General features: G+C 43.5%; 1 protein-coding gene across 1 annotated transcript in view; it reads left to right on the top strand.

Annotated features, from left to right (window-relative positions):
- Positions 1-207: 207 nt before the first annotated feature.
- Positions 208-15,320, top strand: part of LOC119462852 (uncharacterized) — a 91,017-nt gene continuing 75,904 nt past the window's right edge. Inside the window, exons 1-2 of the mRNA XM_049672039.1 lie at positions 208-294; positions 8,526-8,677. Coding sequence (XP_049527996.1) covers positions 8,568-8,677 — 110 coding nt within the window. The 5' untranslated portion in view covers positions 208-294; positions 8,526-8,567. The remainder of the gene's footprint in view (positions 295-8,525; positions 8,678-15,320) is intronic.

Consider the following 15,320-nt stretch of genomic DNA (forward strand, 5'->3'; position numbering starts at 1 on the left):
ATAATGCAATGGTGTTATCGGTGCTGTGTTTTCGCTGCTTTGACACATTTCTCTCCTTTTTTTTCTGTAATTGGCAAGGCACAATAAAAGTGCGTGACGTTGAATGATATGCTTGACATTATTGCTCGTCTCTCTGTAATAAAAGCAAGGTAGGGATGTCACGCTGGTGCAAGTTTTTGTTCAATCTTGCTAGCAATGGCTGCGATTGTAGCTTGGAAAGGTGCTTTAGCCGCAGCCGTGTGCCTATCTCTGGCTGAACGCGCTTTAGGTAGCGAAGAATATTTGTTTTGGAAAGTGAGTAATTTTGGATTTTCGCACATTTTATTTGAGAATTGCTTTGTGTTCATCCCAGAAAATATTAGAAGACAGTTTTATGCATGGGTGTCTGTTGTGGCTGTAGTAAGAAACAGAGGAAACAATAAGGTCTCAAGCTGCTTTTCGCACTGAAGTTGAGCTCCTATCGCATAAGAAGATGTGAAAACATGACATCGTATAGCGTTTTGCGTTCCGTTAGTCGTAAAAAAGTTGAGAATCAAATGTGGTCCTTCTAGACGTAGTCTACTTCACTCCTTGAAATAGCTAAATTTTATTCACGCATCACTCTTCATCTTCAAAGTATAACACACCTTCTTTGTGAAGATCTGAGTGCTTATTGACCACACATAGCCTTTGCACTTCTGTGCAAATCTGTATAATCTGTGTTTATAAATGTTGCATACTATATACATGAGCCCAGTATCATAACAAATGAGCGAACTACAGCAACAAAACTCGACAATATCATAAGTGCAGTGCTTGAGAGTGCAGATATGACATTTTAACGCTACTTAGATCTACAGACGAAGCATTTATGTAAATAGCATCCACGTTTGTCAATAGGCTGGCTTACAGGATTTCCTGCATGCCTGTATCACTCAGTAGCACTATCTGTATCAGCAAGCAGAAGTAAAAATATTTCTCTAGACTCTGCAAGAGTTCATATGCGGCGACTTGTTTTGTATTGTCTCCGCAGCTTGCCTTTCGTGCTGTTGAGCTCATTTGTCAAAACGCAACCTTTCAAAATATAACTTAAGTTTAAAGTTAGTGCACCGTCGTTTTCGCTCTATGTCTCAACCATGTAAAGAAATCGACAGTGAAGACTTTTGGGCGCTATTGATGACTTTATGAGTCAACATTTTATGTAGGTGTTTTGTATGGCAGATTACGCATAACAGAGACATGATCACCCGCCTCACTTTGTCGGCGAAGCTGAGAGCCTATAAATGGGGAAGTGCCTCGCACTGCTAAGGAGAAATAAAAGCAGTCTACAGAGGCACTGGCGACGCTGAACTGTTGGGGCGCGAAACGATGGTCTCTCTCTGCGAGCGCTAGGTGGTCGTTTTTCAGCATGGCAGAGGCTCTGGGCTAGCCCGAATGGTTATTGACACGAAAAATTTGTAGACCAGACCGGGCCATTTCGCGAATTTTCTTCACAACTCACTCATTGTGAATGCAGTCATTCTCCCAACCTTGACATGCTGGAGCTACCACACTACTACACCTCACAAGACCGGCAGGTCATCGCACTGATCGCACTCAGAAGCGTTTGAAAAATTCTTTCTCAATTTTGCCCCTGTATGTTCAAAATATATCACAACTGCGCTGCTGAGATAAAGGCAGCTGAGCTCATGTCGATGGTGATCAAATTGCAATAATTTTACTCCACTAAAAGGACGTATTTTTTCCACAAAGGCTTTTGGGGCACATCGCTTGCTGATTCTTGAGCTATGTTCATCCAGTTTTGGTCCTGTAGCTCTTCCCCACCGATACGTAGCAAGCTGCTTTTTGCAAGTGGCGCAGTGCTTTCCTTTAAACATTAATGCTGCGCAATGCCGTGTGGATGGAAAGCGTTGACCACATGTTTGTCTACTTCACTATAAGAGACATCTAGGGGCCCGATAATGTAAAGGCGCACACTACTTAGGTGACACAAATGGTATCACAAGACTTGCCATAGCTAACGTCCACTTTGCCCTCGCAGACTCTGCGCGCACTTGGTACGACAACCATGAGGGCTCATTAACTACCTGGCATGAGTTTCAACGACAGCTCCACCATAGATACCACAGTGCCCCCCCCCCCAAAAAAAAAAAAATTGAGAGAGCTGAAGAAGCCATCTGATAGGAATCAGTGGCCAAACGAAAGCGTTTTCATGTTTTTTGGAGGCATGTCTAATCTTTTGCACTGAGCGAAACCAGCAATGCCAGAGGAGAAAAGGGTACGCCTTTTGATTCGCCGGGTAAAACAACCGATTTTATTAGCTGGACTTGAGCGAAATAGCCGAATTTTGAGCGGTTTCCTGAGGGATGCGACCAGAATGGAACGAAGTCCTCAGCAGTGGTCGTCGCAGTACGAACACCACGACATCACGGCTACTGCAAGCTCCATCAGATCAGATAGTAAGAAGCAAGCTCTCGCAGATCTGCGCAGTGTTGTGCATGCTGAGCTATGGCAACTTCTTACACTGGGACTCGAACCACATGTGACGGCATTCACGTACGACAATCATGATGACATTCGAGAGGCAGTGCAACCGCTCGGGCCAAAAGCCGTTCTCCACGTCGTCACATATGCAGCGGTGCTGCCGTGCTCCTGCGCAAGCTACATGAGATACATCACGACTACATGATGCCTGAAATGCTGATACACCATAGTTTCTAGTGGAGGTTTTTTGAGCGATGTGTTTAGCTTCAGTTAGGTGAAAAAGATTCTTGAACAAAACCTTGTCTCTAAGCGAGGGAATACTTTCTGAAAATGGGGCAGGCAAGTTGGTTTTGAAGGGCGCCATGCATTCGTGTATGTTGCAGTTTAAGCGGCTTCTCTGAGGCACGCATAAAGTCCAAACGTTTAACGAGAATGTCTCATGATTCGTATTGTAATAAACTTAAGTTATGCTCAGGCCTTACGCTCTGCTGCTGGGATGAGAACTACTTCATCGGGGTGTTCACATTGCTCTTTCATAAGCCACCGGTAGTCAAGCATTGTAGTCGGCGGTGCTGAGAAGCTTTGTTAAAGCTTTACACGCTTTACCGATATACTTTGACCAGACAAACTCTCCTCTCATTTCTCATATAATCTCGCCATATTTATTCGCTCTTGTGTGCACCTGGTCATTTCCCTCCTCAAAAATGAAAAGTAGGCCGGAAACAATCCATACCGCTTGGAACAACACCACATGCCTATTTCTATGAGAAAACCGAAAACTGGCATCAGCTGACTGGTGATGAAATGGAATGAACAAATGAGGCAAATGAAATGAACAAAGCTGCTAGAAAGGACGGACACCGCAATGTGGAAAAACACTCCTTTCACGTCTCCTATTACCGTTCATGTCAAAAACAGGCCGGCGTGTCAATCAAGGGAGAAACATGGCTGCGCAGACCTAAACAAATAGGTCTTCGTCCTTCGTTTTCTTCTGAATCTTAACTTACCAATTTCTATAGTAAGAGCCATTGAAGCGACCCGTTTATTCAAAAATTATTGTAATATGATTATCAAACCAAACACACCTACAGCTAAACCTAAACATCAATTTATCAAGCAACTTTTTTTCAGAGGGGCAAATAATATCATAGAGATAGGGACACTTTTTCTGCTCATCCACAATAGTGGAGGAGCGGGCACCCCTAAAAGCATTCCCGAAGTAGCACAGACTTGGCTTTAGTGCCAGTTTTCATGCAGCCATTCATTTTCATCAAGTATCATGACACCCGTTTTGCTGGTTAGGAGACCAGCAAGAGATTCTGCCTCGTGTTGTGGTTAAGTTTCAGTGGCCTGGTAAGGAAGCCGACATTTACGTGTACGTTGCGTCATGCTCAAATTCGGGCCCGTCCAAACAAATTTCTAACCGATGCCCCTGGAGCCGGTTGCTTCTAAAGAACCATTCAAAATTATGGGCGTGTGCCAGAAGAGTGCCATTCTTCAGCAGACATGGTCACAGGACTCAGCAACGAGTTAACTAATTTGGACAAAATATAACCACACCTAACTGACCCTTCGGGTACGAATGTAATATCTTTACTCTATGACTAGTGTATACTTTGAGACACATAACATGCAGAGATAACGTAGAAGTGATCATCGCATGGCTTTTATACCGCGTCTCTTTAAGCGCTCATCTAAGTATTATGGCATTCGTTACACTGCAATTATTTCCCTCCTTAAAAATGAAAAGTAGGCCGCAAACAATCTATACCGCTTGGCACAACACCACATGCCTATTACTATGAGAAAACCGAAAACTGGCATCAGCTGACTGCTGATGAAAAGAAATGAACAAATGATGCAAATGAAATGAACAAAGCTGTTAGAAAGGACGGGCACCGCAATGTGGAAAAACATTCCTTTGACGTCTCCTATTACCGTTCATGTCAAAAACAGGCCGCCGTGTCAATCAAGGGAGAAACATGGCTGCGCAGACCTAAACAAATAGGTCTTCGTCCTTCGTTTTTTTCTGAATCATAACTTACCAAATTTCTATAGTAAGAGCCATTGAAGCGACCCGTTTATTCAAAAATTATTGTAATATGATTATCAAACCAAACACACCTACACCAGAACCTAAGCATCAATTTTTCAAGCAACTTTTTTCAGAGGGGCAAATAATATCATAGAGATAGGGACAATTTTTCTGCTCATCCGCAATAGTAGAGGAGCGGGAACCATTAAAAACATTCCCGAAGTAGCACAGACTTGGCGTTAGTGCCAGTTTTCATGCAGCCATTCATTTTCATCAAGTATTATGGCACCTGTTTTGCTGGTTAGGAGACCAGCACGAGATACTGCCTCGTGTTGTGGTTAAGTTTCAGTGGCCTGGTAAGGAAGCCGACATTTACGTGTACGTTGCGTCATGCTCAAATTCGGGCCCGTCGAAACAAATTTGTAACCGATGCCCCTGGAGCCGGCTGCTTCTAAAGAACCATTCAAAATTATGGGCGTGTGCCAGAAGAGTGCCATTCCTCAGCAGACATGGTCACAGGACTCAGCAACGAGTTAACTAATTTGGACAAAATATAACCACCTGACTGACCCTTCAAGTACGAATGTCAGATCTTTACTCAATCACTACTGTATACTTTGAGACACATAGCATGCATAGATTACGTAGAAGTGATCATCGCATGGCTTTTATACCGCGTCTCCTTAAGCGCTCATCTAAGTATTATGGCATTCGTTACACTGCAATTATTTCCCTCCTTAAAAATGAAAAGTAGGCCGGAAACAATCTATACCGCTTGACACAACACCCCATGCCAATTACTATGAGAAAACCAAAAACTGGCATCAGCTGACTGCTGATGAAATGAAATGAACAAATGAGGCAAATGAAATGAACAAAGCTGCTAGAAAGGACGGACACCGCAATGTGGAAAAACACTCCTTTCACGTCTCCTATTACCGTTCATGTCAAAAACAGGCCGCCGTGTCAATCAATGGAGAATCATGGCTGCGCAGACCTAAACAAATAAGTCTTCGTCCTCCGTTTTCTTCTGAATCTTAACTTACCAAATTTCTATAGTAAGAGCCATTGAAGCAACCCGTTTATTCAAAAATTATTGTAATATGATTAACAAACCAAACACACCTACACCTAAACCTAAACATCAATTTATCAAGCAACTTTTTTTCAGAGGGGCAAATAATATCATTGAGATAGGGACATTTTTTTGCTTATCCGCAATAGTGGAGGAGCGGGCACCCCTAAAGCATTTCCGAAGTAGCACAGACTTGGCTTTAGTGCCAGTTTTCATGCAGCCATTCATTTGCATCAAGTATCATGACACCTGTTCTGCTGGCTAGGAGACCAGCAAGAGATACTGCCTCGTGTTGTGGTTAAGTTTCTGTGGCCTGGTATGGAAGCCGACATTTACGTGTACGTTGCGTCATGCTCAAATTCGGGCCCGTCGAAACAAATTTGTAACCGATGCCCCTGGAGCCGGCTTCTTCTAAAGAACCATTCAAAATTATGGGCGTGTGCCAGAAGAGTGCCATTCTTCAGCAGACATGGTCACAGGACTCAGCAACGAGTTAACTAATTTGGACAAAATATAACCACCTGACTGACCCTTCGGGTACGAATGTCAGCTCTTTACTCAATGACTACTGTATACTTTGAGACACATAGCATGCAGAGATTACGTAGAAGTGATCATCGCATGGCTTTTATACCGCGTCTCTTCAAGCGCTCATCTAAGTATTATGGCATTTGTTACACTGCAACCCCCATCACATCTACAGCTGAGCTAGTATTTCGAGCGCAGAAACCATAGTTGAATGAAATCCTGTCATCTTGTTTCTGCGCCGTCTACTATGACGTCGCCACTACAGTTTCTTGCGCTGAACACGTCCCAAATGAAGCCGCTCGTGAGACGTTGTTTGAGCTCCTTTAGGGAAGACTGGCTAGGTTGCGGTAACAAGCTTCTTGGCTTTGACATCGCTTTGCAAGAACATCGGATGGTAATCGGAAGGGTTCGCCAGCAGGCTCGGGTAGCAGCAACATATATTTCGCTGTGGATGTCGGGCGCATTGCTCTATTTCACAGAATTTCCAGACCAGCAATGTAGTATTGATTCGGCTGGTACTACTTTTTCCTGAGCCTTGGTAAACACTTTTGTCTCCGTTTTCTAGGCACTTTTGTGTTGTGAGAGCACTGGGCCTCGTGATATTTTGCTTAAGCTCCATGAACCATTTGCAAATTTTTTTTCGATGCTTTTTTTCATCTGTTTACAATTCATGCCTATTACAGTGGCAAAACCAGTACCAGGCATCAGCTGCTTCATGTGCAAGACGAATGAAGTTAAACTGCTAGAAAGGCCAATCATCGCAAAGCTGAAAAACATGTGTATGACGTCTCCTCCAAAGCATGACGTTGTCTCTTTCCTTGTCAAAAACAGGCCGCAGTGTCAATCAAGCGATGAACATGGCGGTGGAGACTTAATAAACAACGAATGTTTTCAACATTCCTTGCCATGACAACCATGCATGGTCCTGAAAAAGGAGCAGCGAAATATTATCTTGTTGACGTCATCAAAGAGTCTGACCTCCATCGCTGCTGCCCTTGTAAAATATTAGTGATCATTGTTTTGTCGGTGTGAGGTTTAGATTATGGGGGTATGACAATTCAATTCAGTTCAATTCAAGTCAGATTTATTTTTTCTTCATTAGACGGAGAGAACAGCCACATAAAAGCTACGGCACTGAGCAGGTAGACGTGGGCGGATACCCCCTTCTTGGCACGAATGAGCAACAATGAAAGGCGAAGCAGGGGCATGAACAATGTACCTGGTTTCCGTTTCATTGATAAAGTATGCCTCCGTCAGTTCACTAGCCAGGGCATTCCTGCTTTGTTTTAATGTATTATACGTGTACGTTTGTAAAATTCACTACGTGCTGACCGACGCAACCTTAACGATTTCTTCATCAATATTTTATGTTTAGCAGCTCTTTCATTGGTGTAGTGACGAATCGGCCTTACATATAATGATAACTTCATAAAGTATGAAACGCCTAGAGCATGTAGTAAAAATTGTCCACAACTTCGCAACACCTACACTTGTGCAATAAGAAGACACATCTGTAAACGAAATGGCTGGACTCATGCTTTATTAAGAAAACACGTGCTAGATTTTGCCTGATCGAACAACTTAGAGGTTTTAGGCTATCTCGGAACTATATGAAAAAGAAAATCACAGTGTGTGAATTGCTCAATTGCTAGAGATCAGGAGAAAAGTAATTCTGCATGTAACAGGACTTCAATGGCGTGCGGGTTTGCTGTTGGAGCATTTTTTTCAGAAATCAAACACCGGGAGACATGCTGCAGATAAGTCGTTGGTATAGACGAAGTAAAGCATCACATTATTTCTATCGCTCATAATATTTGCCGTTTCAAGATTTCTAGATGGCTCCGATTTCATGTACGTGTTCGAAAAGCCGACATTCGGTTTTGTCTCACGTGGTTCTCGAAGTCGTGCCGACATCCAGAAGGATTTACGTCTTATGAGTAATATATGCTTAAAAACATTTATCTGACTACGTATGACATGAGTATTAGTGCCGCAGCTATTTCCCCTTGCTGCCGACAGCGTACTCGTGAAACAATTTCTGTGAAACTCAGACTTGGGGGAAGTTTAACAAAAAGAGAAATTGTCGTCCACCCGAGACTACCATAAAGTCACACAGATAACCTATACACATTTTTCGGAAAGATAGCTTTACAGTTTATCAAAAATAAGGCCTTTTTCGGGGACAGAAAGCTGCACCAATAGCAGTGACCACCCTGAACAGCAGCTATCATTGGTGTAGCTGCACCAATAGCAGCTGCTATTGGTGCAGCTACACCAATGAAAGCTGCTGTTCAGGGTGGTCACTCTACGATATGAGGTATCCATTATGGTAGAAGGTTTCAGACCATAGTGCAACTGCCAAGCAGTGCGAGAAAACCAAAAAGATATTTATTATCATTTTTAGTATTGTTTCATTTTTTTCAGGTGGTGGGTAACCTACCTCACACAGCCATTGTGTATAACTCTATGGATGATCCGTCACTAATGTGCGCGACGTCCCTGAGAGTCGCCTTCAACGTGTCAGCAAAGACAGCAACCTATATGGTGCACATGAAAGGTCTCAACGGAACCAAAGAGTAAGACGGAATCAACAATCAGTTTTTTCTTCTTTTATTTGATTTATAATGCTAGCTAGCTCCGCAATTTGTCGCTATTTTGCTAAATATTAGTGAAATATTAGATAAAAACTATGCTTACTGTCAGTTTTTTCCCCGCCGGGAGGCGTATTTGTACTCGGCTCGTACAACTGTGCTTACTGCGTTGCAAAAAAAAAATGTAGCAATGTACTGACTCACGATGCATAATAACCTATATTACAAATATGTGCATCTGTTCATGAAAATTCAATGTCTCTTAAATCGTGCGTCGTCGACGCAAAACACGATGCTCAAGCGAATGGCACGGACTGAGCGTGCCCACTGCCTTCTTCATCTTCTGTGCTGCAGCCGGCAGACCTAAATCTAGGCCTTCTCCTAGTGAAGAAGCCACGAAGTGGCGGGCGATGATACTGGAACAGATGTAGACATCTTTCGTGGCAATGTGCTTTCTACGATGCCAAGGCACAGGTTGGAACGCGTATGCTGAAGTCTTTGTGCTTCTCGACGTTTTTTCGCAGATGAATCAGTTTTAGGCAGTGAATGAACACGGTGTGCAAGTGACGGTTGATCGGAATGGAGAAGTGCTTGATTGCGCGGGCTGTGCCTTTCTGGAGGCCTTCGTATAGCGGTTTTAGCGGAGCACGGACCGCATCATGGCATGACAGAACGATGGCGTGAATCACTGCTCGAAGCTGACTTATGTAGTCGGTTACGACAAAGGCATTAGTGATGACTACGTGTGCCACAATTGATGGGGCATGCGAAGTGTTCTGCCGGAAACAAGTTCTACCGCGGATCCCTGCAAGCCGCTCTTTAGTGCAGTCCGGAGGTGAAAGAAAACTAGATGTAACCTGCTCCATCTACAACATGTGGACGGGGCGGATGAAGGTCGCCTTTGGCTGTTGGCGAAAGCGTTCGATCATGCCGGTAGACGCCAGATGGCAGGCAGTTGTCCTAATTTCTGTGATCCCAAGTGTACTCGAGATTCTGGGCTACAGTGTAGATTAAAATTGATGGTCGTGATCGCATTTCATCGTAGTCTGCACGCCATACTGACTGACCCGCACGTCGACAACAGCTGGAGTGATTCTTTCAGCAGTGATGTTCGTAAGCGCAACGACTTTCGGGCCAACGAGTAAATTGGTTGGTGGGCCACAGATTATACCGATGCTGAGGCACAGGAGGAAAAAGACCAGCTATATCTATTTTGAAATAGCTGAATGAGGGGCAAAGCTTATGATTTAACCTACTGTATGCCTTCAAGCCTGGGGCACTGATTATATGACATGTCAGCCGAGCACACGTGCCGCTCCAAATATAAGCTTTGTAGCGAGGCCATAAGTATTTAGATGTGACAAGCAGTGATGGAGTAGCCGCTATGGCGTTCCGATACTAAGCCTGAGGGCGTGAGATAAAATCCCGGTCGTGGCGGCCGCTATTAAATACGGGCAAAATGCAAAAAACGCTAGTGTACCACGCATTGGGTGGGCGTTAGAGAACCCCAGGTGGTCCAAATAAATTTGACGAAGCGCAGCGTCACAAGCGTTTCCGGGTGTGATACGAATGTCAGGTGTGAAAAACGACACGTTGGAAGGCGGGTGTCAAGTATAGATGGCCGTGGTCATAAGATTTCTAAAAGTGTCAGTAGCGCGGAGCTTGCGCACTTCGTCATCGTCGTGCTGGACTGCGGATGTGTGCGACGGAGGTCGAATAAATGTGCTGGCGAGACCAGTTCACCGCACCATTTTTTCTCATTGCAAAAACTAATGTCCCTGTTCAGTTCGGTTTTAGAGGCGAGATGTCCAAGTTCACGGTGAGTATAGGAGGTGCTGCTTGAATTAGGCCGTATGTCGGGGGCTCATGAATGGTCACTGTATGGAATTGACGACCTTAGATGTAGCGTCGCAAGGCTTTGATTGAGAGGTATAAAGTCAGCAACTCACGGTTGAAAGTGCTGTACCGCCTTCCGTGTAGTGTCATATTCTCATTAAAAAAACGAGGGAGGCTGCCATGAGCCGGACACTACGGCATCCAGAGCCACATGGGAAGCATTGGCCATACCAGAAGTGGGATTGTCGGGTATGGGCAGGAAGTGTCGCCCTGACGAGTGCTGCGTTGTTGTTTTAGAAGTCTTCAGTGGCAGTGTCTGTCCAAGCAAACATGAAAGTACGCTCGAAGTCCTCAGCAGATGGACAAGACAGATGCGAAACGGCGCGTTGCGCGAAACTCGCACGAAACGGTTCCAGTGCACTACGGTTGGTTTCGGCTACAGTCAGAATGCAGCGTTTTTTGTGATACTAACTGAAACCTGGTTGAACGATAACATTTCAGATGCTGAAATTCTATCTGATTTGCCCGAATTCCACGTGTACCGTAACGACCGAAGAGGGTCGCGGGGGGGCGGTGTTCTTGTCGCAATCCACCGAGGTATACCATGCTCTGTTGTATGCATCACATCCGACATTGAATCATTATGGCTGATCTGTCAAACTCCTCCCGTAACAGTGCTTCTTGGCGTATCCTATAGACCACCCCAGACTAATCCAGACTACTGTCGACATCTGAACAATTGCCTAAAGCAACTTGTTGCCACTTACCCAAATGCACACATTCTCCTTTTCGGTGACTTTAATTATCCGGACATTGATTGGCAGAATCTAGGTACTTCCTCATTAACATGTCATTTAGAAGCCAAAAACTTCATTGATGTATGTTTAAACTTTAACCTCAGTCAATTGGTCTCAGAACCAACTCGCATTACCCAAGAAACAGCCAACATCCTAGACCTAATACTAATACCCCTCAAAACCTATCATCTATCAGTTACCTCCCGGAAATAAGCGACCATAAAATCATACATGCTATATTCTCATTTAATTCCGCCCCAAATCACACATCCGCGAAAACAATATGTCTTTACGATAAGGGGAACTATAATGCAATAACGGAAGATCTTAACACCTTTTTTTCCGAGTACAAATCCCTGTTTAACACTCGCACGATTCATGAAAACTGGTCGATATTCAAAAATAAGTTAAATCTACTCACTAACACGTTTATCCCAAGAGTCACCTTTTATACTAATCACAATAAGCCATGGTTTACTCCACATCTAAAACGACTAGAAAACAAAAAGAAACGCTTGTTTCGTACATCTAAACGCAACGGTACTCAGACCAGTTGGGAAAAATACCTCGAAGCTGAAAAATCATACTTGCGATCCAGAACGCCAAGCACTCATTTTATCACAATAACCTACCAAAGCTACTAATCAGCAATCCCAGACAATTTTGACAAGTTTTAAATTCTAGACACATTCATGATATTACGCTTACTAATGACTCTCACGAACCTGTCACTGACCATGAGTGTGGGGAAATATTTAACTATGCATTTGCATCTGTGTTTACTAAAGAACTTGACGCGCCCTTACAGTTACCATCAGTTAAGATAGCAGCAGTTATGCCAGCTATCACATTTTTCAAGGAAGGCATTGCATCCATAATTTATAACATGAAACTTTCTTCATCAGCCGGTTTGGACTCGATTAATTCAAAACTCCTGAAAAACGTTTCATCAATTTGTGCCGCATATTTATCATTAATCTTTTCACAGTCACTCTCCTCAGAAATCATTCCAGATGACTGGAAAATGGGGAAGGTCGTTCCCGTTTTTAAATCAGGTAACAGAGACTCACCCCTGAATTACCGCCCCATTTCTTTAACTAGTGTGCCCTGCAAAATCATGGAACACGTCATCTACTCTCACATTGTAAGTTTCTTGGACTCATGCCATTTTTTCCATCCTTCCCAACACGGGTTTCGTAAAGGCCTCTCCTGCGAAACACAGTTAGCGCTCTTCCTTCACGACCTACACGCTAATCTTGACCGTAACATGCAGACTGATGTCATCTTTCTAGACTTTGCGAAAGCGTTTGACAAAGTTGCTCATCGCCGTCTTTTACTAAAGTTTTTACAACTGAACCTACATCCTAACATTCTTCAGTGGATTGAACAGTGTAACTAATCGTTCTCAGTCAGTCTTTGTTAATGGTCACCTGTCTAACACTCTCCCAGTCACTTCAGGCGTTCCGCAAGGATCAGTACTCGGCCCACTTCTATTCCTAATATATATTAACGATTTACCCCAGCATGTTTCCTGCAGCATTCGAATGTTCGCCGACGACTGCGTCATTTACCACACCATCAGTAATGTTCATGATCAATTTGATCTTCAGGCAAATCTTAACAACGTGCTGAATTGGTGTAACAACTGGCTAATGTCCCTCAACCCTACTAAATGCAAACTCGTCTCCTTCTCGCGTCGCCACAGTCCACATCGTTTCCAATATTCTATCGCTAACACCCCAATTGAATTAGTGCCATCATATAAATATCTAGGATTAACCTTGTCTTACGATTTCTCATGGCAAACCCATATTGGTAACATCATTTCAGCATCGAATAAAACACTCGGTTTTCTCAAGCGCCATCTCCGTCTTGCCCCCCCCACATGTAAAATTATTAGCATATAAATCACTTATTAGACCAAAATTAGAATATGCATCTGCCATATGGAGCCCGCACCAAGCGTATTTATTCAATGCATTAGAAGCCGTCCAAAATCGTGCCGCCAGATTCATTCACTCTTCCTACTCATACGACGTCAGCGTTTCATCCCTGAAAGCGAAATCCAGCCTACCACCCCTTTCTTTTCGTCGCCGCATTGCAAGTCTCGTCCTTTATCATAAATTCTTTCATTCTTCTTTGAATCAGCCACCTTATATAAGAGCCGCAACACGCATATCTCACCGCACCAGTCATCCACTTCAGGTTACCCGCCCACCATCGCGCACTACTACTTTTGCTGCCTCATTCTTTTTTCGAGCAGCTACAGACTGGAACGGCCTGCCCCGGGACATCGTCACCATCGCTTCATCATCTACTTTTCAAGACTGTATTAGTGATCACCTACAATACTAAAACTGCTTGTTTGTTAATATAAATAAAATCCCACCCCTTATGTAATGCCCCCCAAAAAGGGGCCTTTAAGGAATAAAACTGAAACTGAAGCTCAAATGCATTTCCAATCCAGCTCAAATCCTGCTCAAATCTAGTGCTTAACGTAGCTCCAATTCTGCTCGAATCCTGCGCTTGTGTACTCCAAATTTTTTAAAATTTATTTTACAACACTGCAGGCCCTCCTCGCGCCCATGCAGGAGCGGTTAAAAAATGAGATATAGTACAAAAAAAGGAGAAAAAGAGAGAAAAGTGAAGCCATTGTATCCAAACAAACATAAGCACGCACAAAAGTGAACATACTCAATAAATACACACACTTTGCTTAAAGGAGCGGTTCGCGTACAAGCAGGAAAAGCAACGTTTACGATACGTATACAGCCACAAGAGGCTGCATATGGAATACAGATAACATCAGTCACTTTACTACCACTCGAATTGCAGATTCTGAATAATGTCAATAAATGCATTGACAGATGAGCAGGTAACAGCCTCAGAGGAAAGCATGTTCCAATGGGAAATGGCGTGTGGGAATAAAGAGTACTTGTGAGTGCTGTTATGACTCGGATGGGGCCGTATTGATTTATTATGATTATTTCGGGCGGAAAGTCTGAATGGTGCTTGAATGTATATTGCTTGTGGTATATGATAAGAGCCGTGATAAACTAAGTATAGAAATTTGAATCTAGAAATCATTCTACGTTGAGCTAGTGGTTGAATGTTAGCCTTGACGCGCAGGTTCGCAGTGCTTGCTTGATGCGAATATTGCGAATATATGGATCTTAATGCTAATTTCTGCATGCGTTCTAGTTTGTCGGTTAAATACTTCTGGTGCGGAGCCCAAATTGACTCAGCATATTCTAAAGCGGGTCTAATGAGGGTTCTGTATGCATTTAATTTAACACTAGGAGGTGTGTTTCTGAGTTTTCTTAAGAAATGCAGCTTACCTAGCGCCTTGTTATATATGGTATTTATATGAGGTACCCAATTTAATTTCGTTGTAAGAATGACCGCGAGATATGTGGCTTCATCGCATTTTCTGAGTGGTATGTTATTTATTGTGTACGTAAACTGAAGCGCATTTTTCTTGTTTCTGAAGGAGATACTGGTAGTCTTTGTTGCACTCAGTTTCATCGCCCATATGTCGCACCAATTTTGTATTGCAGCTAACGAATCGTTTAGTTTTACCTAATCCTCCCTGGTATTTACTGTTGCGTAAACTACGCAATCACCGGCGATTAAGCGCATTTGAATATGTGGCTGAACACATGATTGAATATCATTGATGTAGATCACAAATAGGAGGGGCGCAAGAACCGAGCCTTGTGGTACACCAGAAAAAACGTTGAGGTAATCAGACATAATATCGTTCACAACTACGCATTGCCTTCTGTTTTCGAGATAGTTCTGTTTTCCAGATAGAAATCCAGTGCTATTGCAGCTACCCTAACGTGAAACCTGGGGAAGGCCGAAGCAGTGATACACGGGCGTTTGTGGGGTGGTGGCGCCCTCTTTTGCGCTGCGCTAGTACCAGTCTCTCGTTCCGGAACCGATTTTAACGAGTTCCTGATAATTAATGCTCGTAATGGTCGACTATTACTGTC

The sequence above is a fragment of the Dermacentor silvarum genome, chromosome 8 (genome assembly GCF_013339745.2).
Source record: "Dermacentor silvarum isolate Dsil-2018 chromosome 8, BIME_Dsil_1.4, whole genome shotgun sequence".
Classification (NCBI taxonomy): domain Eukaryota; kingdom Metazoa; phylum Arthropoda; class Arachnida; order Ixodida; family Ixodidae; genus Dermacentor; species Dermacentor silvarum.